Source organism: Calonectris borealis, chromosome 15 (genome assembly GCF_964195595.1).
Source record: "Calonectris borealis chromosome 15, bCalBor7.hap1.2, whole genome shotgun sequence".
NCBI classification, from domain to species: domain Eukaryota; kingdom Metazoa; phylum Chordata; class Aves; order Procellariiformes; family Procellariidae; genus Calonectris; species Calonectris borealis.
The window spans coordinates 6395236-6409712 of record NC_134326.1 but is presented as its reverse complement, the minus strand read 5'-3'; the positions used below and the strand labels follow the sequence as shown (position 1 = coordinate 6409712).

General features: G+C 37.6%; 1 protein-coding gene across 1 annotated transcript in view; it reads right to left on the bottom strand.

Moving 5' to 3' along the window:
- The window catches only part of SLIT3 (slit guidance ligand 3), a 533309-nt gene that overhangs the window by 104350 nt on the left and 414482 nt on the right, over nucleotides 1-14477 (bottom strand). The window contains exons 17-20 of the mRNA XM_075164102.1: nucleotides 12169-12312; nucleotides 8938-9081; nucleotides 3372-3535; nucleotides 1082-1214 (exon numbers count right to left, since the gene is read on the bottom strand). Of these exons, the coding sequence (XP_075020203.1) occupies nucleotides 1082-1214; nucleotides 3372-3535; nucleotides 8938-9081; nucleotides 12169-12312 (585 nt within the window). The remainder of the gene's footprint in view (nucleotides 1-1081; nucleotides 1215-3371; nucleotides 3536-8937; nucleotides 9082-12168; nucleotides 12313-14477) is intronic.

The following is a 14477-nucleotide window of genomic DNA, read 5'->3' as shown; positions in this document are numbered from 1 at the left end:
TAAGGGAATACAGGCCAGGACTTGGCTTTTAGTTCAAACCACTATTAACCATGCCCTGATTAAAGTGTTCCAAGGATGTATTAATTAATGCAAAATTTCCATGTTAATTTGAGTTACCACATACCCTTTCAGTACACTCCTCATTCAGCAACCAAGTCTTGTATTTGATTACAACACTGGTAAAAACAGTGCAAACCCCATTCTCCCACTGTGAAGGGAGCAAAAAGATGTGCATCTCATTCATCAGCTGCCTTGTTACTAAACAGTAAAAACAGTACTAGATACTAAAAAATAGCAGAATCAGATTTTAATTCATTACAAAACTCACTGAACATACCAACTAACTCAACCAGTTACTTTCACATAGAAATGTTGATGAGATTGTAACAAGTTTCAGTAACGACTCACCTGGGATAGATTTGAATAGGAACCTAAAGGGGAAAAGCTCAGTATTTCTATTGCCAACTGTTTAAGCCACGCAGTTCCACCAGTGTATTTTATTTCCATGGAAAGAACCAAAATCCAGTATAAAGTCAGAGTGAGGGGTAGATGAAAAGACGACTAGAAAGATGGTTCTCAACTAGGATGAATTTACTTTACAATTTAATCTAATTAACTGTTATTTTAGACATTTCATGAGGTTTGGAGAAAAGAATTCATTGTTTGTTTCCACCACTGGCTTGCTTTCTTCTTCTTTTTTTTTTGATCTCCTCAGAGGATAATTAGCTCACAGCTGCGTAAGTCAGGAACGTATTTTCATCATCCTTTCAAACTGCCTGTTGTGAACTTAGGCTGCTCAGAAGCACTACAGGATTATTTGATACTAATATATGCATTTGTTCCCTACACACAGAATTAATGGGTACAAGGATAGATAAACTCTGTTCCTATTACAGAGCAATGTATTCAGTCAAGGGACAAGTAAGTACAAAAATAACAGTCAAAACTGTTATGGAAAGCACCAAAGCACAAAACACCAGCCACTAAAGTCAAAGGCAAAACCCCCAAGGACCTACAAAGCCTCACTATGATGTAATTTCATGAACTTCTCATGAAAGGAGCTATGTAAAAGGTAACTTACAGCTCAGTCACGTCTTTGGGAATTCCTTTGGGCAGTATCCGCAGCCCTTTGTTGCTGCAACGTACCACCGAGTCCATACAGGTACACTGGGAAGGACAAGGAGGTGAAAGCAAGCAGCTGTTTTCATCGTTACCTGCAGAGGGAGAGAAACGGAGTATTAGGAAGTCAGCTTTACAGTCCAGAGTGATGCCTTTGAAGATAACTGCTTACAAGGACCAAGGAGGGACATCCCTGAATCCATGGTAACCATCACAATATTTTAAAGTAGATCAATGCTTTGGATCAACCTGCCTTCATACAGGTTCTTTAGGCAACATGAGCATCAGTTCAAAAACTGAATAGCAATATTTTAAAGTAAGTATATTTTTCTAAGGAGTATCTACTTCTCCGAAATTTTGCAAATTACAGTAAAATCAGTTATGTGAATCCCAAATCCTCCCCCCACCCCAACGTACTAGCTGAAATGGAGAACTTGACCAGAACATTGCCCTTAAATTCATCTAGACAGATGATATTCACTATCTACTCTGCTTTAGGAAGATTTGTTTTAAATTCAGCTTTTAGATGTTAATTTTTTACTTTTTAAAGTCAGCCTGGAACTTCATTTATCATCTGAATTGCAAAACCTCATTGTTTTTGACAAGGATAACCAGGCAAACAACAAACTGAGCAGCATACTTCCAACTGCTGGCGATCCATCTGTGCACACATAAAAATATCTACTTTCTCCAAAAATGAATTCAAAGGTCCATAAACAGCAGATTAAATCTTGTAATTGAAGAACAGTAGGGTTTCTGCAGAAGAAACCAACTCTTTGAAGTTAAGAACATTAAAGCATGGACTTCCCCCAAAAGCAACAGGCTTTGCAAAACATAAGGCAAATGCGTACTACAGTATCATGATGTGTATGAAAGGAAACGCTTAGTGGCACATTCTCTAGATGACAGTGAGAGGAACCGCACAATTGTTTGTGAGTACAGGCAGCCTGAGTTGACCAGCATGGAGACACAGAGCTGCAATCCACGAGCACACAGCCAACTGTCATTATGTGCTGCCTTCTATTTTTTTAAACTGATGCAAGGACTAATTGAGACAGATCTGTTTCTTTCTTCTCTCTGCTGGGTGTACCCGTGAGCATTGAGATTAAAATAAGACTGGAAGTCCTGATACAAGATAACAACATTACCCATAAATGTATGGATAGGGAATCATTTGTATTCAGAGGGATGGGGAAGCACTACCAGCCTACAGAAGAACAGGAAAGATTTTTTTTCCTTTTTTCCCCAGCTGAGCTTAATGACTGTAAACAAAATTCAAAGTCTTTCATAAACCTGCAGAAAGAGCATGTTTCTTCAGCATATCCAATTCTCCCCTATGTTCTGTGTTTTACACCCTGCCACCATCTACCTTCCATTCACCACGGCTGTCTGAGTGACTGTATGACAGAGAAAGCTCCCAAGTGTGGAATGTCATTTTGTGGACCAGGATTTTTTTTTTTTCCTCCCAAACTCAAAGCGAATTATTCTTTAATGACGAAACTTGGGTCCCTTGAGCTCTGAGCCCAAGCACCTGGGCCTGTTGCTAGATTGCTCGACTAGGACAGGACTTAACTTCTAATCTAAGTAGGAAACTTCTATCACTCTTATAGTTTCTTTACAAGTATGACTAACTGCAGCTCCAGCATATCTGGTCTTAACAGGCAATCACAGCCTACAAGTCAAGTAACAGTGCATTCATCAGTCAATTTTTCTCCTTATTATTTTCTCTCAAATCTGCTTGATCAGAAGACAAGCAGAATGAAAGAAATGCCAGGATTTTTTTTTTTTTAAACCTATATGGACCCGGCAAAGCATTAAGCATCACTGAGTCATTTCAAATAATATCTGGGTTTTTTTATTTCCCTGTATTCATACCTGTTATTGGTGAAACTGAACAGCATCCAAAACCAAGACTTTCCAAGCAAGCTCCATTCCCACTGGCTTCAGAGTGTTAACTAAGTGTATGAATAAGGAAGTGGGAGGAAGGGCCAGGATTATACTGGGATTATACAAAGCAGAGCATTTGTCTATAATAAATTCATTCTTATATTTAGGTGTAGATAGTAGAAATTCAGAAACTGGAAATCAAGAATAAAAATAAAGTCCTGATAGGGAACAATGATCTTCAGCTCTAGATGGCTATCTTCCTCATCACTAAACTGTTTACCATGCTGTATTGTTTTATAGGAAGGGAGGTCCTCACAGAGGTGCCAACATTATCATAAATGCCAAATCGAATTGGATTTTCTTACCATCGCAGGTGAAGTCCTGGACATCTACATCTTGGATTGGAATATCCTTTAAGAAAAAGGGTTTCAAGCAGCGTGGATTTCCACTGACAATTCTCTTCTTCCTCAACCATTTCCCCAGCCAGGCCAAATGGCAGTTACAATTAAAGGAGTTAGCCAGCAAATTACTGAAATGGAACAAGACATAATTGCATCAAACATGAACATACAGAAATATTGAAATAACTACAGAAAGATGATGGGTTCCAAGTCCAAGCTCTTTCCTGCCATCTATTTCTGTGAGATCCTCCTCTGTTCTACAGATCAGGGATGTTCTATGCAGGTTTTATACTAGGACTAGGGTTGCAGTTAAAATATATATGCATGCATATACATCTATGTTTATAACCAAAGCACTTGCTGCTACAACTATTATTTAGACATACATACATCACTACCAGGGCTGTATGTATAGTGGATTTCAACCCAAGCTACAGCTCACATCCCAGTCTAAACTCACCTCACACACTGCACCCATGTATGGACGATCTTCAATGTCATTACTTCAGGTAACGCCATGGAAACGTTCAGCACTGCTAGCCCTTAGCACAGACCTCCATGTACCACTCCCTCTGTGTACAGACAAGCTGGCTCAGCACACTGCTCCTTGCCCCAGTAGGCTCACGCTTTCCACTTGCCCATGTTACAGACCACACAAACCAGCGCCAGGTGGGAGCCACTGGCCACTTGAAGTTGGGTTTCCTACTGAAATAGTAAGGATAGCACTCTAAGCAGCACTGTCAGCCTGAGCCACTTTTTATGAAGCTTTCTAAGATCAGTATATCTGTAGTGAAAAGCATCTGCTCTACTGCCTTCTGAACTTTGTGAGGTCTGCATCAAATCTTGCTACAGCTCCCAAAATATCTTTCAAATACAGTTGCAGCCTAGCTGCCGCACTGTGGATTTTTTGTGGATACTATTTGCAGTACCCAAAGCAACCATTTCACAGCCTCCGTGAGCGGGATGGATTCTTAACATAGCTTAGGTTAGCAGTGTTTAAAAAAGGAAAGCCCTATCCATCCTGTTGTCAAGCCATGAAAACATAGATGTATAGCAATTTCTTAGTGGAGCACTTGTAACATAGATAGTCAATATAGAAAAGATATTATTCGTTTCTGCTTCTTCATAGGTTGTGATCCTTTGAATGAAAGGAGTGTAAGGTGACAGTTATTTTAAGCAACCATCTTTCTAAGCTAACTAGAATTAGTGCTGAGAATCTTGGAGAAAAACTTTTTACTGGAGTCCTGTACTGAAACGCCTATCCATAATTTGTGTGTAAGCTTTTTTATGACTAACTTTCAGATGAAGGAAAGAGGCTGGTATCCCTGGTAGGAAAAGAAGGCTGACTATCTTATGTACAAAGACAGGGAGAATCGATAGCCTCGGTCTGAGAAAAATGAGCTTTCCCCATGTATGGAAAATGAAGTATCTAAACTAACGCTGATGGAATTCTCACATTATATGTGAGTATGTCTGAGAGTTATTATTTTGGTAGTACAGAAAAAAGATGATAATGAAATTTCTCTAAAGCATAGCATATCCTAAAGACAAAAAATTTTAAGGCCCTAAAAAAACAGGCTCTTCAAATGCAGGTGTAGTAGCTGAAGACCTTGTAAGTCTTCACTTGCAACATACTTTTACAAACCTAAACATGTACTCAAAATCACATTAGGTTTTCAGCCAAGCAATTCCTTCAAAAAACAATAGTGCTGAAGACAAAAACATATGGCACAGTCGAGGTGTGGCAGCAAGAAAACAAACCTAAACCAATTCCTAAATTATGTAGGCTCTAGGCCAACATCACATACCCACAATATAATTTACAGCTGTTCTCTGCGTGGTAAAAAAGCATACTTCAATCACTGCACTAGCCTGGAGCTCTGGGTGTGTAATTACATGTGGTTCTAGCACACACTATCGTACACTGTGTAGAGGGAGAACTGGGGGGAGGAAAAAACTCAGCATAATGTTCAATAATAAAAATACTCAACCTAGTTCATGCTGACTAGGATTCAAAGGCAAGGCTAACTTGCTGTATAAAGGTAAGAAAACAAACAGGTTACATAGAAGCTTTCAGGCAGAATGTGCAGAAAAGCACTGAAAGCATCACTCTAATTCTAGTTACTTTCCTCCTGAATTGTTTTCCATTTTCTTTAATCCATAATGGGACCACATGCAGGATGCCTTGTATATTTTCCGTACTGACATACTTTGGCATGAACAGTGTGTTTAAAGCAAGTATTTATACCTCCAACGCTAAGTGAACCAATGCTTCAAAGGCCATTTGTTCCACTGATGGAAGAGAGCGAGATCATATTCACAGAACAACTTCCGTGACACAAATCCTTAGAATGAAATAATCCACAATTGGAAACAAACAGCAGGTGTATATAATCAGGTTTCTGGAAAACCAGCAGCTCTGAGGGTAAAGAACATTTTGCACATCTGGAGAGCATCTTACTGAGATATATCAAAAATTTTCAGAAACATTCGAACGTTCAATCTACAAAATGCTCCCATCAAAATAGTAATTATCCCTATTCTACAGAGGAGAGGTTGCTTTGACTTAATGTGTTACTGCTCACTAGCTGAGTAGCAGTAACTATCCACAAACCCTGATTTTCTTCTTGGCAAACACAGGTTAACATATGACCTAAAATTTATTAAACCCTTGGATTAGAATTTGAATTATGCTTTTGTTAGGAACTAAGAAAGAAATAAGTTGTTACGTATAAAATGAATAAATAGAGAAACAAATCTACTGTTTTGAAATTCAAATAACTCTGGGGAAAAAAGGACAAATTTATCTTGTCACGCATTACACACATCCTCCTGCCACTTTAGCAACAACTAAATTTCGTCCTTTTCCAACTGCAGAGCAGTGATTTTTTTCTTTAATGTAGCATGAAGTTCATACATGTGCCTACATACATGCTCTTTCCATGGCAAGACAGTTATGCAATTTTTGGAAAAAATGTAAGATCAAGGCTCTCTATAAAGTGTCATGTGGGACAAGAGATTCCCTACTTCACTTGGAAAGGAATTGAAAGTCTGGAAAGGACACTTATTTGCAAAAACTTTATTGTGGAATCTGGCTATTCAAGTGGAGTTCTTAAATCACAAACAGTAATGTTGGGCAGACAAATTGTTATAAAAATTCATAATTAGTAATCAGAGATTACTAATCACGTAAGATAGTGATTTAACCACTCAAACAGAAACAAAGCAATCAAGCTTTTAGCAAAGATGTCGTACTAACATTAAATTCGTGTTTACTCAAGGACATAGACATACTTTTAAAATCAAGGGGGAATAGAAGTCTTGAGGAATGAAATATGCATATCCTACTACAAATGCCTCTTAAAAATTTCAAAGAAGCCACAGAATATTAGCTATTTAAACGGATTCTAGTGACCAGTTAGAAAAACATGCTGAAATGCACCTGGATATTGTCAAAATTAGGTTCAAAATATATCCTGGAATTCAGGTTAAGTTTATACTAGAATAGCTCCGTGTTTAATTCACGGAAAACCAGTTCTGCTTGCAAACATGCTTACTCGACTGTGTAAGGACTGAAACACATGACTGAACTCTCTGTATGCAGAAATGCAAGAACACTTCAAATTAGGATGCTACAGTACCTAGTTTAACTAGTAATAAATAATAAAAACTGCTATTTTTTTACCAATAACCTAAAAAATAGATGTTCTTCCTCTACTGAAAACCATTAGTCAGGGCATTATTTTCAGAGCTGTCTGTGTTTTGATAATATCAATGAGGCTGACTCACAAAAAGTAATAACAAAAGGGACGATATTTTTTAGTGCTGTAAATATGCCAAGATAAAAATGGAAATGTTAAAATTTGTATGACTTTCTGGCTCACATTAATAGATGCAAAAATAAGTCATTACAATACCCGATTAACTCACAAAGTGTGGGTTGAACAGGAAAAGCAGTCATACTATCTATCTTCAGTAGTGTTGTCATCTAACACATCCACATACAATGGAGTACAACTAGGAAATGAACACATCTGAATTTTGCATTTGTATCTGAAATATCACTATGGCCTTAAACAAATGTCTAAAGAAGTTAAAAGCACACTTTCTCATGTCTGTGGATCAAGCATAGAGTGAAATGTGTCAAAGAACAAACTTTTTCATCACGACACAGCTAGGAACCTGCCATGATCAACCTGATTATAAGTCAGTGCCAAAGCAATACATTCTAATTAGCAGCAGCCTTACTTGCTGTTGCTAGAAATTGTAATAATCTTCATCCACAGCTGAAAAAAGAAGAACATGACAAAGACGCTTCTATGCAAATAAGGTAGGGACTTTATAGACTGATTCAGAGAGTCACAGCTATTAAGGGATCCGTGGAAGGAAGCACAGAGATAATTGCGCGAGAAGCAGGCAGGCAGTGCTTGCAGCGCAGTGAGAACAAGCTTTCAGGAAGTACCACTCGCTTTGACCTGTGACTTGAAAATGGTCAATAAAAATAATCTGGTTGTGCTTCTCTCTTTGTCCATGTATTTCAAAGAGGCTTTTGGGACTACAGAAAGTAAACGGAAGAAAAGTCTGGGCTCTTTACGCTGCATGGAGCTAACGCCAGAATGATAACTGATTTGCTGGTGAAAAGTTGTAACAAAATGAAAATGTGAGCCACAAAACAGCTGAGATTCAACACTTCTTTCCTCCCCCAAACATGATGGATAATACTTTCAAAATCTGAAATGCAATAGCACCAATAGTTTATTTTGATGGGACAATTAGGATGTATTTTCAGGGCAGTGTGAAGGGAATTAAGCAGACAACTTCCATTAACAGCAACATCAGGATCCCCATTCACAGCTGGAAACAGAGAGCAGACTTTCTTTCCATATTTATCAGTCTGTCCTTTATTAAAATGGACACACTACAAAGAGCATGTAAATATATTTAAGAAGCAAGGGAAATACTTCAAAGAAGGATTGAGAAATATAAAAGAATTATCACAAAAGCTTAGGTTGGGATTTTCAAATTCACATTCAGTAGGACTGGAGTATTTTGTCCTCTTAGGCTCTTCTGAAAATCTAAGCATGAGCTAGTAGATTTCTTCTGATATTTAACTGATTTAACTGAAATCCAAGAAAGTTGTTCTTACAAAATTAGGCTCTACTGAAACCAAAGCAGCTTCAGGGAGCTAAAATGTATGATAAATTATGCACTTCTGAATCTGCAGAGATTGTTTTACATGAACTTCTACTGTGCACTGCACTAGGCTGTGACATGGCAAAGCATGCAGTCATCCTGCCTGAGGCTGGCAACATCAAAGTTTTTTCAGCCACTCCAGCTGAAGCAATTAAAATGTTTTTCTAAATCACACCTTGAATCCTCCAAACATAAATGAAGTTTTCTTTCCCTAAATGAAGTCTTCCATATATGAAAAATAAGCAGTTTGATTTTGAAACTCAAATGTTGTCTTCTTAAACAGAAAGCACAGAATAACAGCATCATGATATGTTCATACCGTAAAAAGATAACTTACATTGTAGACAAAGAGACTAATGTGCTGAAGGCTCCAGGGGTGATAGTGCTGATGTGATTGTCATACAAAGAAAGAAGCCTCACCGAGCTCAGTCCAGCAAAGGTGTCATTGTTTATACAGCTGATAGAGTTGCTTCTCAGCATCCTGCAAGGATTAAAACAGGGAATCAGGAACTACTGGGAGGGGGTATAATTTTAGGATAGAAGGTCCTTTATCTAGGGCATCAACATATGCTTTGGCAAGCACTGTATTCTATTTTTATTGAGAGGTTTTTTTATTGATAGCTGAAGTACAACACAGCTAAAGGAGGGCTAGATCCACGTAAACATTGTCTCATGAATTTAAACTGCATTTCTTCCACACAACATTAGAGGCTGATGGGAGCTCCACATCTGAAAGTAGTATGCAATTAAAATTATGACTAGTGGCAAACTTGAAATAAACACTGAAGTCTTAATTTAGTAAATATCTGAGAGTAAGTGAAGATATATTTCAGAGATCAATTGAGAAGGACTGCCAGAAATGTGTGACAATAACAATACTAGCTGCATTACTTCTACTCCTATCATGGATGTTTTTTGTAATCCACACTGCAAAAGTATGGAAGGAAACAGCATCCTCAGCAGAAATCAAGAATAGCTTAGGAAAGATTTCCAGACCTAACACAAGCTCTGAAACGTCATTATAATCATTAATTGACAAGACAGAAAGCAATAACCATCCTATAAAATGGTCTTTGCTCAGTGCTTGTACCAGATGAATCAGTGCTGTGTTTTGGAAGATACATCTCTCTAAGTCGTTATGGTAACAATGAACTCGACGATAAAGTCTAATTAATCTGAAAGACTGTAGTATCTTGTTTCACTCCATAGCAAAAAAGGCTTGTGTATTTGTTACACTGCATGCCAATCAACATCTGGGTCTGTAAACATCACTACATAGTTGTGCTATTCCTACCTAGGTGAAAAATTACTCAGTAATTAAAACATAATACCAAAAATCCACAAAATATATGCAGCTCATGCTGCTGTTCCAGTGAATTGATCCTCCAAATTGAGGAGGGTTAATTCTTTGGTATCAAATTCATGCAGTGAACAATGAAAATTCAGACTCCCTTAGAAGTCTGGATTTAAATCTCAGATTGGTATCTGTGAGTTGGGCATTTAGATACTACATTAATAGATACTTGAAAAACACCAAAGAGACATTAGATATGGCAGGGAAGAAATTCACAATGTAATCACAAATACTCAGTGTTTAAGACCTGGACATTACATTGCCTTTGCATTACTCTTCTCTATGTACAGTTACTATCACAGTCACTATGGTCTCAATAGTTTTGGCATTGCAACTGGGGTGAAACTATGTCAGAAAAGAGTCACAGGGCACAGAGACACACACCTTACACATGGAGTACTAAGCTGCCTGAAAGCCAGGTCAAGACCACAAGCTCTAAAATGAATAGGGTAGTAAATAAGAGAAATAAGGCCCTTAGTGGCTTAGTAGCAGTAGGAAACATTTTCTCAATTCTGTATGTAAAGTATCAGACAGTAGCACTACAAGATGGGATGACCAAATTTGGATGCCAATACATCTTGCACAGTGATTTATTACATTTCAGAAAACATACAGTCTTTTAAAAACTGGACTATGACCCTGTCCAATGTGGCCTCTTTGAAAAAGACCACAATTTTAATGCTCAAAGAAAGTCAATTAATGGATAAGAATATATGTCTCTCAAGCCAAAACCTTTGGTTTCATATCATGGTTCAGCATGAACTGTGTGCCCTTTCTGAAGGAAAACTTATACTTACAGATCATCACATCATGCTGTGTATATTTAGACTGCTTTATCAGCTAGGGGAAAATGTAGGTCAGGTCAGCAGGATAGCTTGAATGTTAAGCATCTTTTTATTAAAAAACGCTGAATTTTGTTCAGGAGCACTGCCACAGGCTGCTTTACAGTATAAAAATTAATTTAGTATCTATGGACAGTATTTTCAAATCCCTTAGTAAAGTGCATACATTAAATTAAAGAACAGATGGCTGTAACCACAGAAAATAATGTTAAAGGAACAGCAAAAGAAAAGTTCCCTATCCGTCACTACAGGCCAAAGTCCTTGAAGTGAAACTTGGATTTCTTTTTACACTTGAGTAGAGACTGAAGTAATTGTGCCATGATACTTTGCAACATAAGAACTATTTGCTGCTAATGAATAAATTGCAGATTTTAAATTGCATTTTGATTCCTAAAGTTTATTTACTGAAAGCATCCACCTAGTCAAGTGCTTTCTTTCTACAGCAGGGAAGACAATGCAGGAGAGGTATTTTTGACGTACAGATCATACACATCATCTGGCATGAGTCTTTGCTGTCACAAGAAGCCTAGTCTCTGACTGTTTCTCAGGATGGTGGATGGAATGGATTAGACACCATCTTGAAATCTTGTCTGTGATCCTTCTTCCAATATAACTTTTAACATGAAAACAAACTAGCGTTAGGTACTCTGAGTTTACGTATAAGCATTAGTTCTCAGAAATAAATTACAAAGGTTGTCTAAGCACAAAAGTAAGACCAGACTGATTTCTTATGCATTTGCACTCTATGTCTCCTTCACACTCTCCCCAACCACAACCACATTAATAATATACCCATTAATAACATACCCCGTAATTTTTATGGTACTTGGTGTGAGCCAGAAAGAGCATGCTGTGGCTAGTCCAAAGGCATACCTGTGCTCATGGGCTACTACACCTGCTGCAGAGTGAGTGGCCAGCTACCTTCTGTCAGCAGGACCTGTAACAGTTTGTTTATGCCCGCCTTAAAGTTGCTTAGCTATACCTGTTTTGGTGACAGCAATAACTTGAGTCTTTCTTCTCTCTCTACGTACTGATTTCATACAGTTTGTAGGATATTAAAAATCTTTGAGGCTCCTAGCTTACTCTGAGGTTTGGTTTAAGCAAACCAACAATTCCAATTTGGGTGGAGGCAGAGTGGAAGGTGACCCATGACAGGTTCACCATCATGTTACTCCTGAAATTCTTTAAAATCTGATTGATAAATCTCAAACCTACCCAGGACTAGAAATATATTGAAGACTTCATGAAAGTGACACAAGACCCTGCCTTAGAGCTTGTTGTCTAGTAACAGATATTTTAGCAGGCATTGCTGAACTTGAGCACTCCCACTCAACTTACAGAGGAACAGAGAAAGACAAGTCTTTGCACTTACAATGTCTTTAGCCCTGTGAGGCCTCTAAACATTCGTCCATGCACTGATTCCAGTTGATTCTCTGTCAGAATCAGTTCCTGCACTCCTGAAGCTCCATCAAACGTGCCTTCTCGGATCTCCTTAATCTTATTGTTGCTTAGATTTCTGGAAGGACACAACCAGACACAATAATAAAATTATTAGTGTTTCATTCCAAACATACGTCATCACACTGGAAGGAGGAAGATAGGAAGAATATGTGGTTATCTAGAGAGACATCCATTCAAGTTCAAAAGTATACCTACTGTACTTACAAATAGCTCCCCTTCACTCATCAAAACCACAATTATATCAGAAATATCAAGAGTATTTAAATTAATGGAATTACCAGCTGTTACACCTCATGTCATTCTTGCTTATAAGGGTCTCAGGGACACAATCAGTGGGGGTTTCTAACATCTGATTTATGTCCGTATAATTATGGACTGTGCTTGGGACTGGGTGCTCATCTGGCAAGAATCAGTTAATGTTACTACCATTGAAATAGGTACCACACATTGAAATACAGACCACTTTTATTTAGTGTACCAGGACCTTTACTCGTTTTAAAGTCAACACTGGAGTAACATACAAAACTGTGTGACTGTATGTATCTGAAACAAATTTTAACATGTGCACTCAAGAACTCCCAGGCACTTAGATTTAACACCACAACTCAAAATGAAATGAGTATCACTTAATTCTCAATTCATAGCTACTGCAATATACAGCATTATTTTCTAAATATTTACTCTGCCTATACAGTCTGAAGATGTTTGCTTATAGATCAACATTGGAAAACTTCAATCTACAGTCAAATGAATTTCTGATAAAGTGCAAAATTAATCTTTTTAATATTTCATATTTGTGAAAAACCCAGTGAATAGAAAACTTCTGAATGATAAAATGCCATTAGAGATGCATAAAAATAAATGGCATTTAATTATTTAAAACATTTATGTAGAAGGCCTTAAGGACATTAAAACCTTGGGCCTCAGTCCCTTAAGCATCTCCTATGATGCCCTGTGTAGGTTATGATGAATAATCCTATTCGTTTAGGTTTATGATAGGAAAAACTATTCTTTGTTTTACTGTCTGCAACAAAAAAGAGAAAGTAAAAGATATGCTCTTGCTCCCAAGAAGATGCCAAATTCCAACACTATTGCTCATACTGAATAGCACATTATTCCAGAAATGATCCCAGTACACATGCAGCATGAGTAATAGTTTCAAAATCCAATTCCAGGTGATATAAAACAAATTACAAGATATCAGATTAACACCTGGACTACTCTGCTCAGAAGAACAGGCAATCTTGTTGGGATAAAAGTTGACAGAAGACATGGCAAAAGGACAGCATGGCCACAGATAGAAATAATGTGGGTCTTGTTCTTTGCAGAAGTCATCACTCCATTAAAAAAAAAAAAAAAAGTTGCGTCTTGGAGATACGTTTTATGTGGGAAACTTGAGTATGCTGCTTTATGTCTGCTGAACAACTGTCAGATAGTGGGCCCTACAGCATGTGGCCCATCACCTCTTGTGTATTCTGTGATCAGAAAGAATAGGAGTATGCCAGCAATCAGCCAAAAATAACATAAAAACATATAGAAATACTTACATGCAGATTTTGCTTTCCTGAAGTTTAGTACTCTGTGCTAACACTCACATGAAGAGTTTATGTTCAGTGTCAAAGCAAGTCAAGGAAGGATATTCTGACACATGCATTTAATTTTGGGGCTCAGCTATTTCTCTAGTGGAAATGTTTATAGCCCAGCATCCCTTTTGAATGCTGGCATAAATAATTGCTCCCAATGATCCTTTTCCTGGTAAAGATCATGCCATGATGCATATTTGCACAAAAAGAAATGAATAAATAAGTAAAAGTCTGTAGTGGGAAGGGAGGGTGAGTTACTATAACACACAAAGACTTTGACTTTCAATTCGCAGATTGCAAACTGACCTATACTTGTAGTTACAAAGTTTATTAGTCAGTTTTTACCATCTAAAAGATATTTAGTCACATATATTTAAAAATGGGTGCAATTTTAATGGATTATTAGATACTCAAGGCAAAAAAGAGCAAATATTGGAGAGAAAGGCTGGCCATAATTTGCAAAGGAATTGGCACCTTTATACGATCCAAACCATCTGAATTTTAGTTGCTGCCAAAGAACTTCTGTAGACAGGGAACTTCACTCATTTGAGTTAATAATGCCTGATCGTTTCAACAACAGAAAATTGTCCAAAAATATGCTAGCAGTTTCAGAAGAAGGCAATTATATATACCTTTG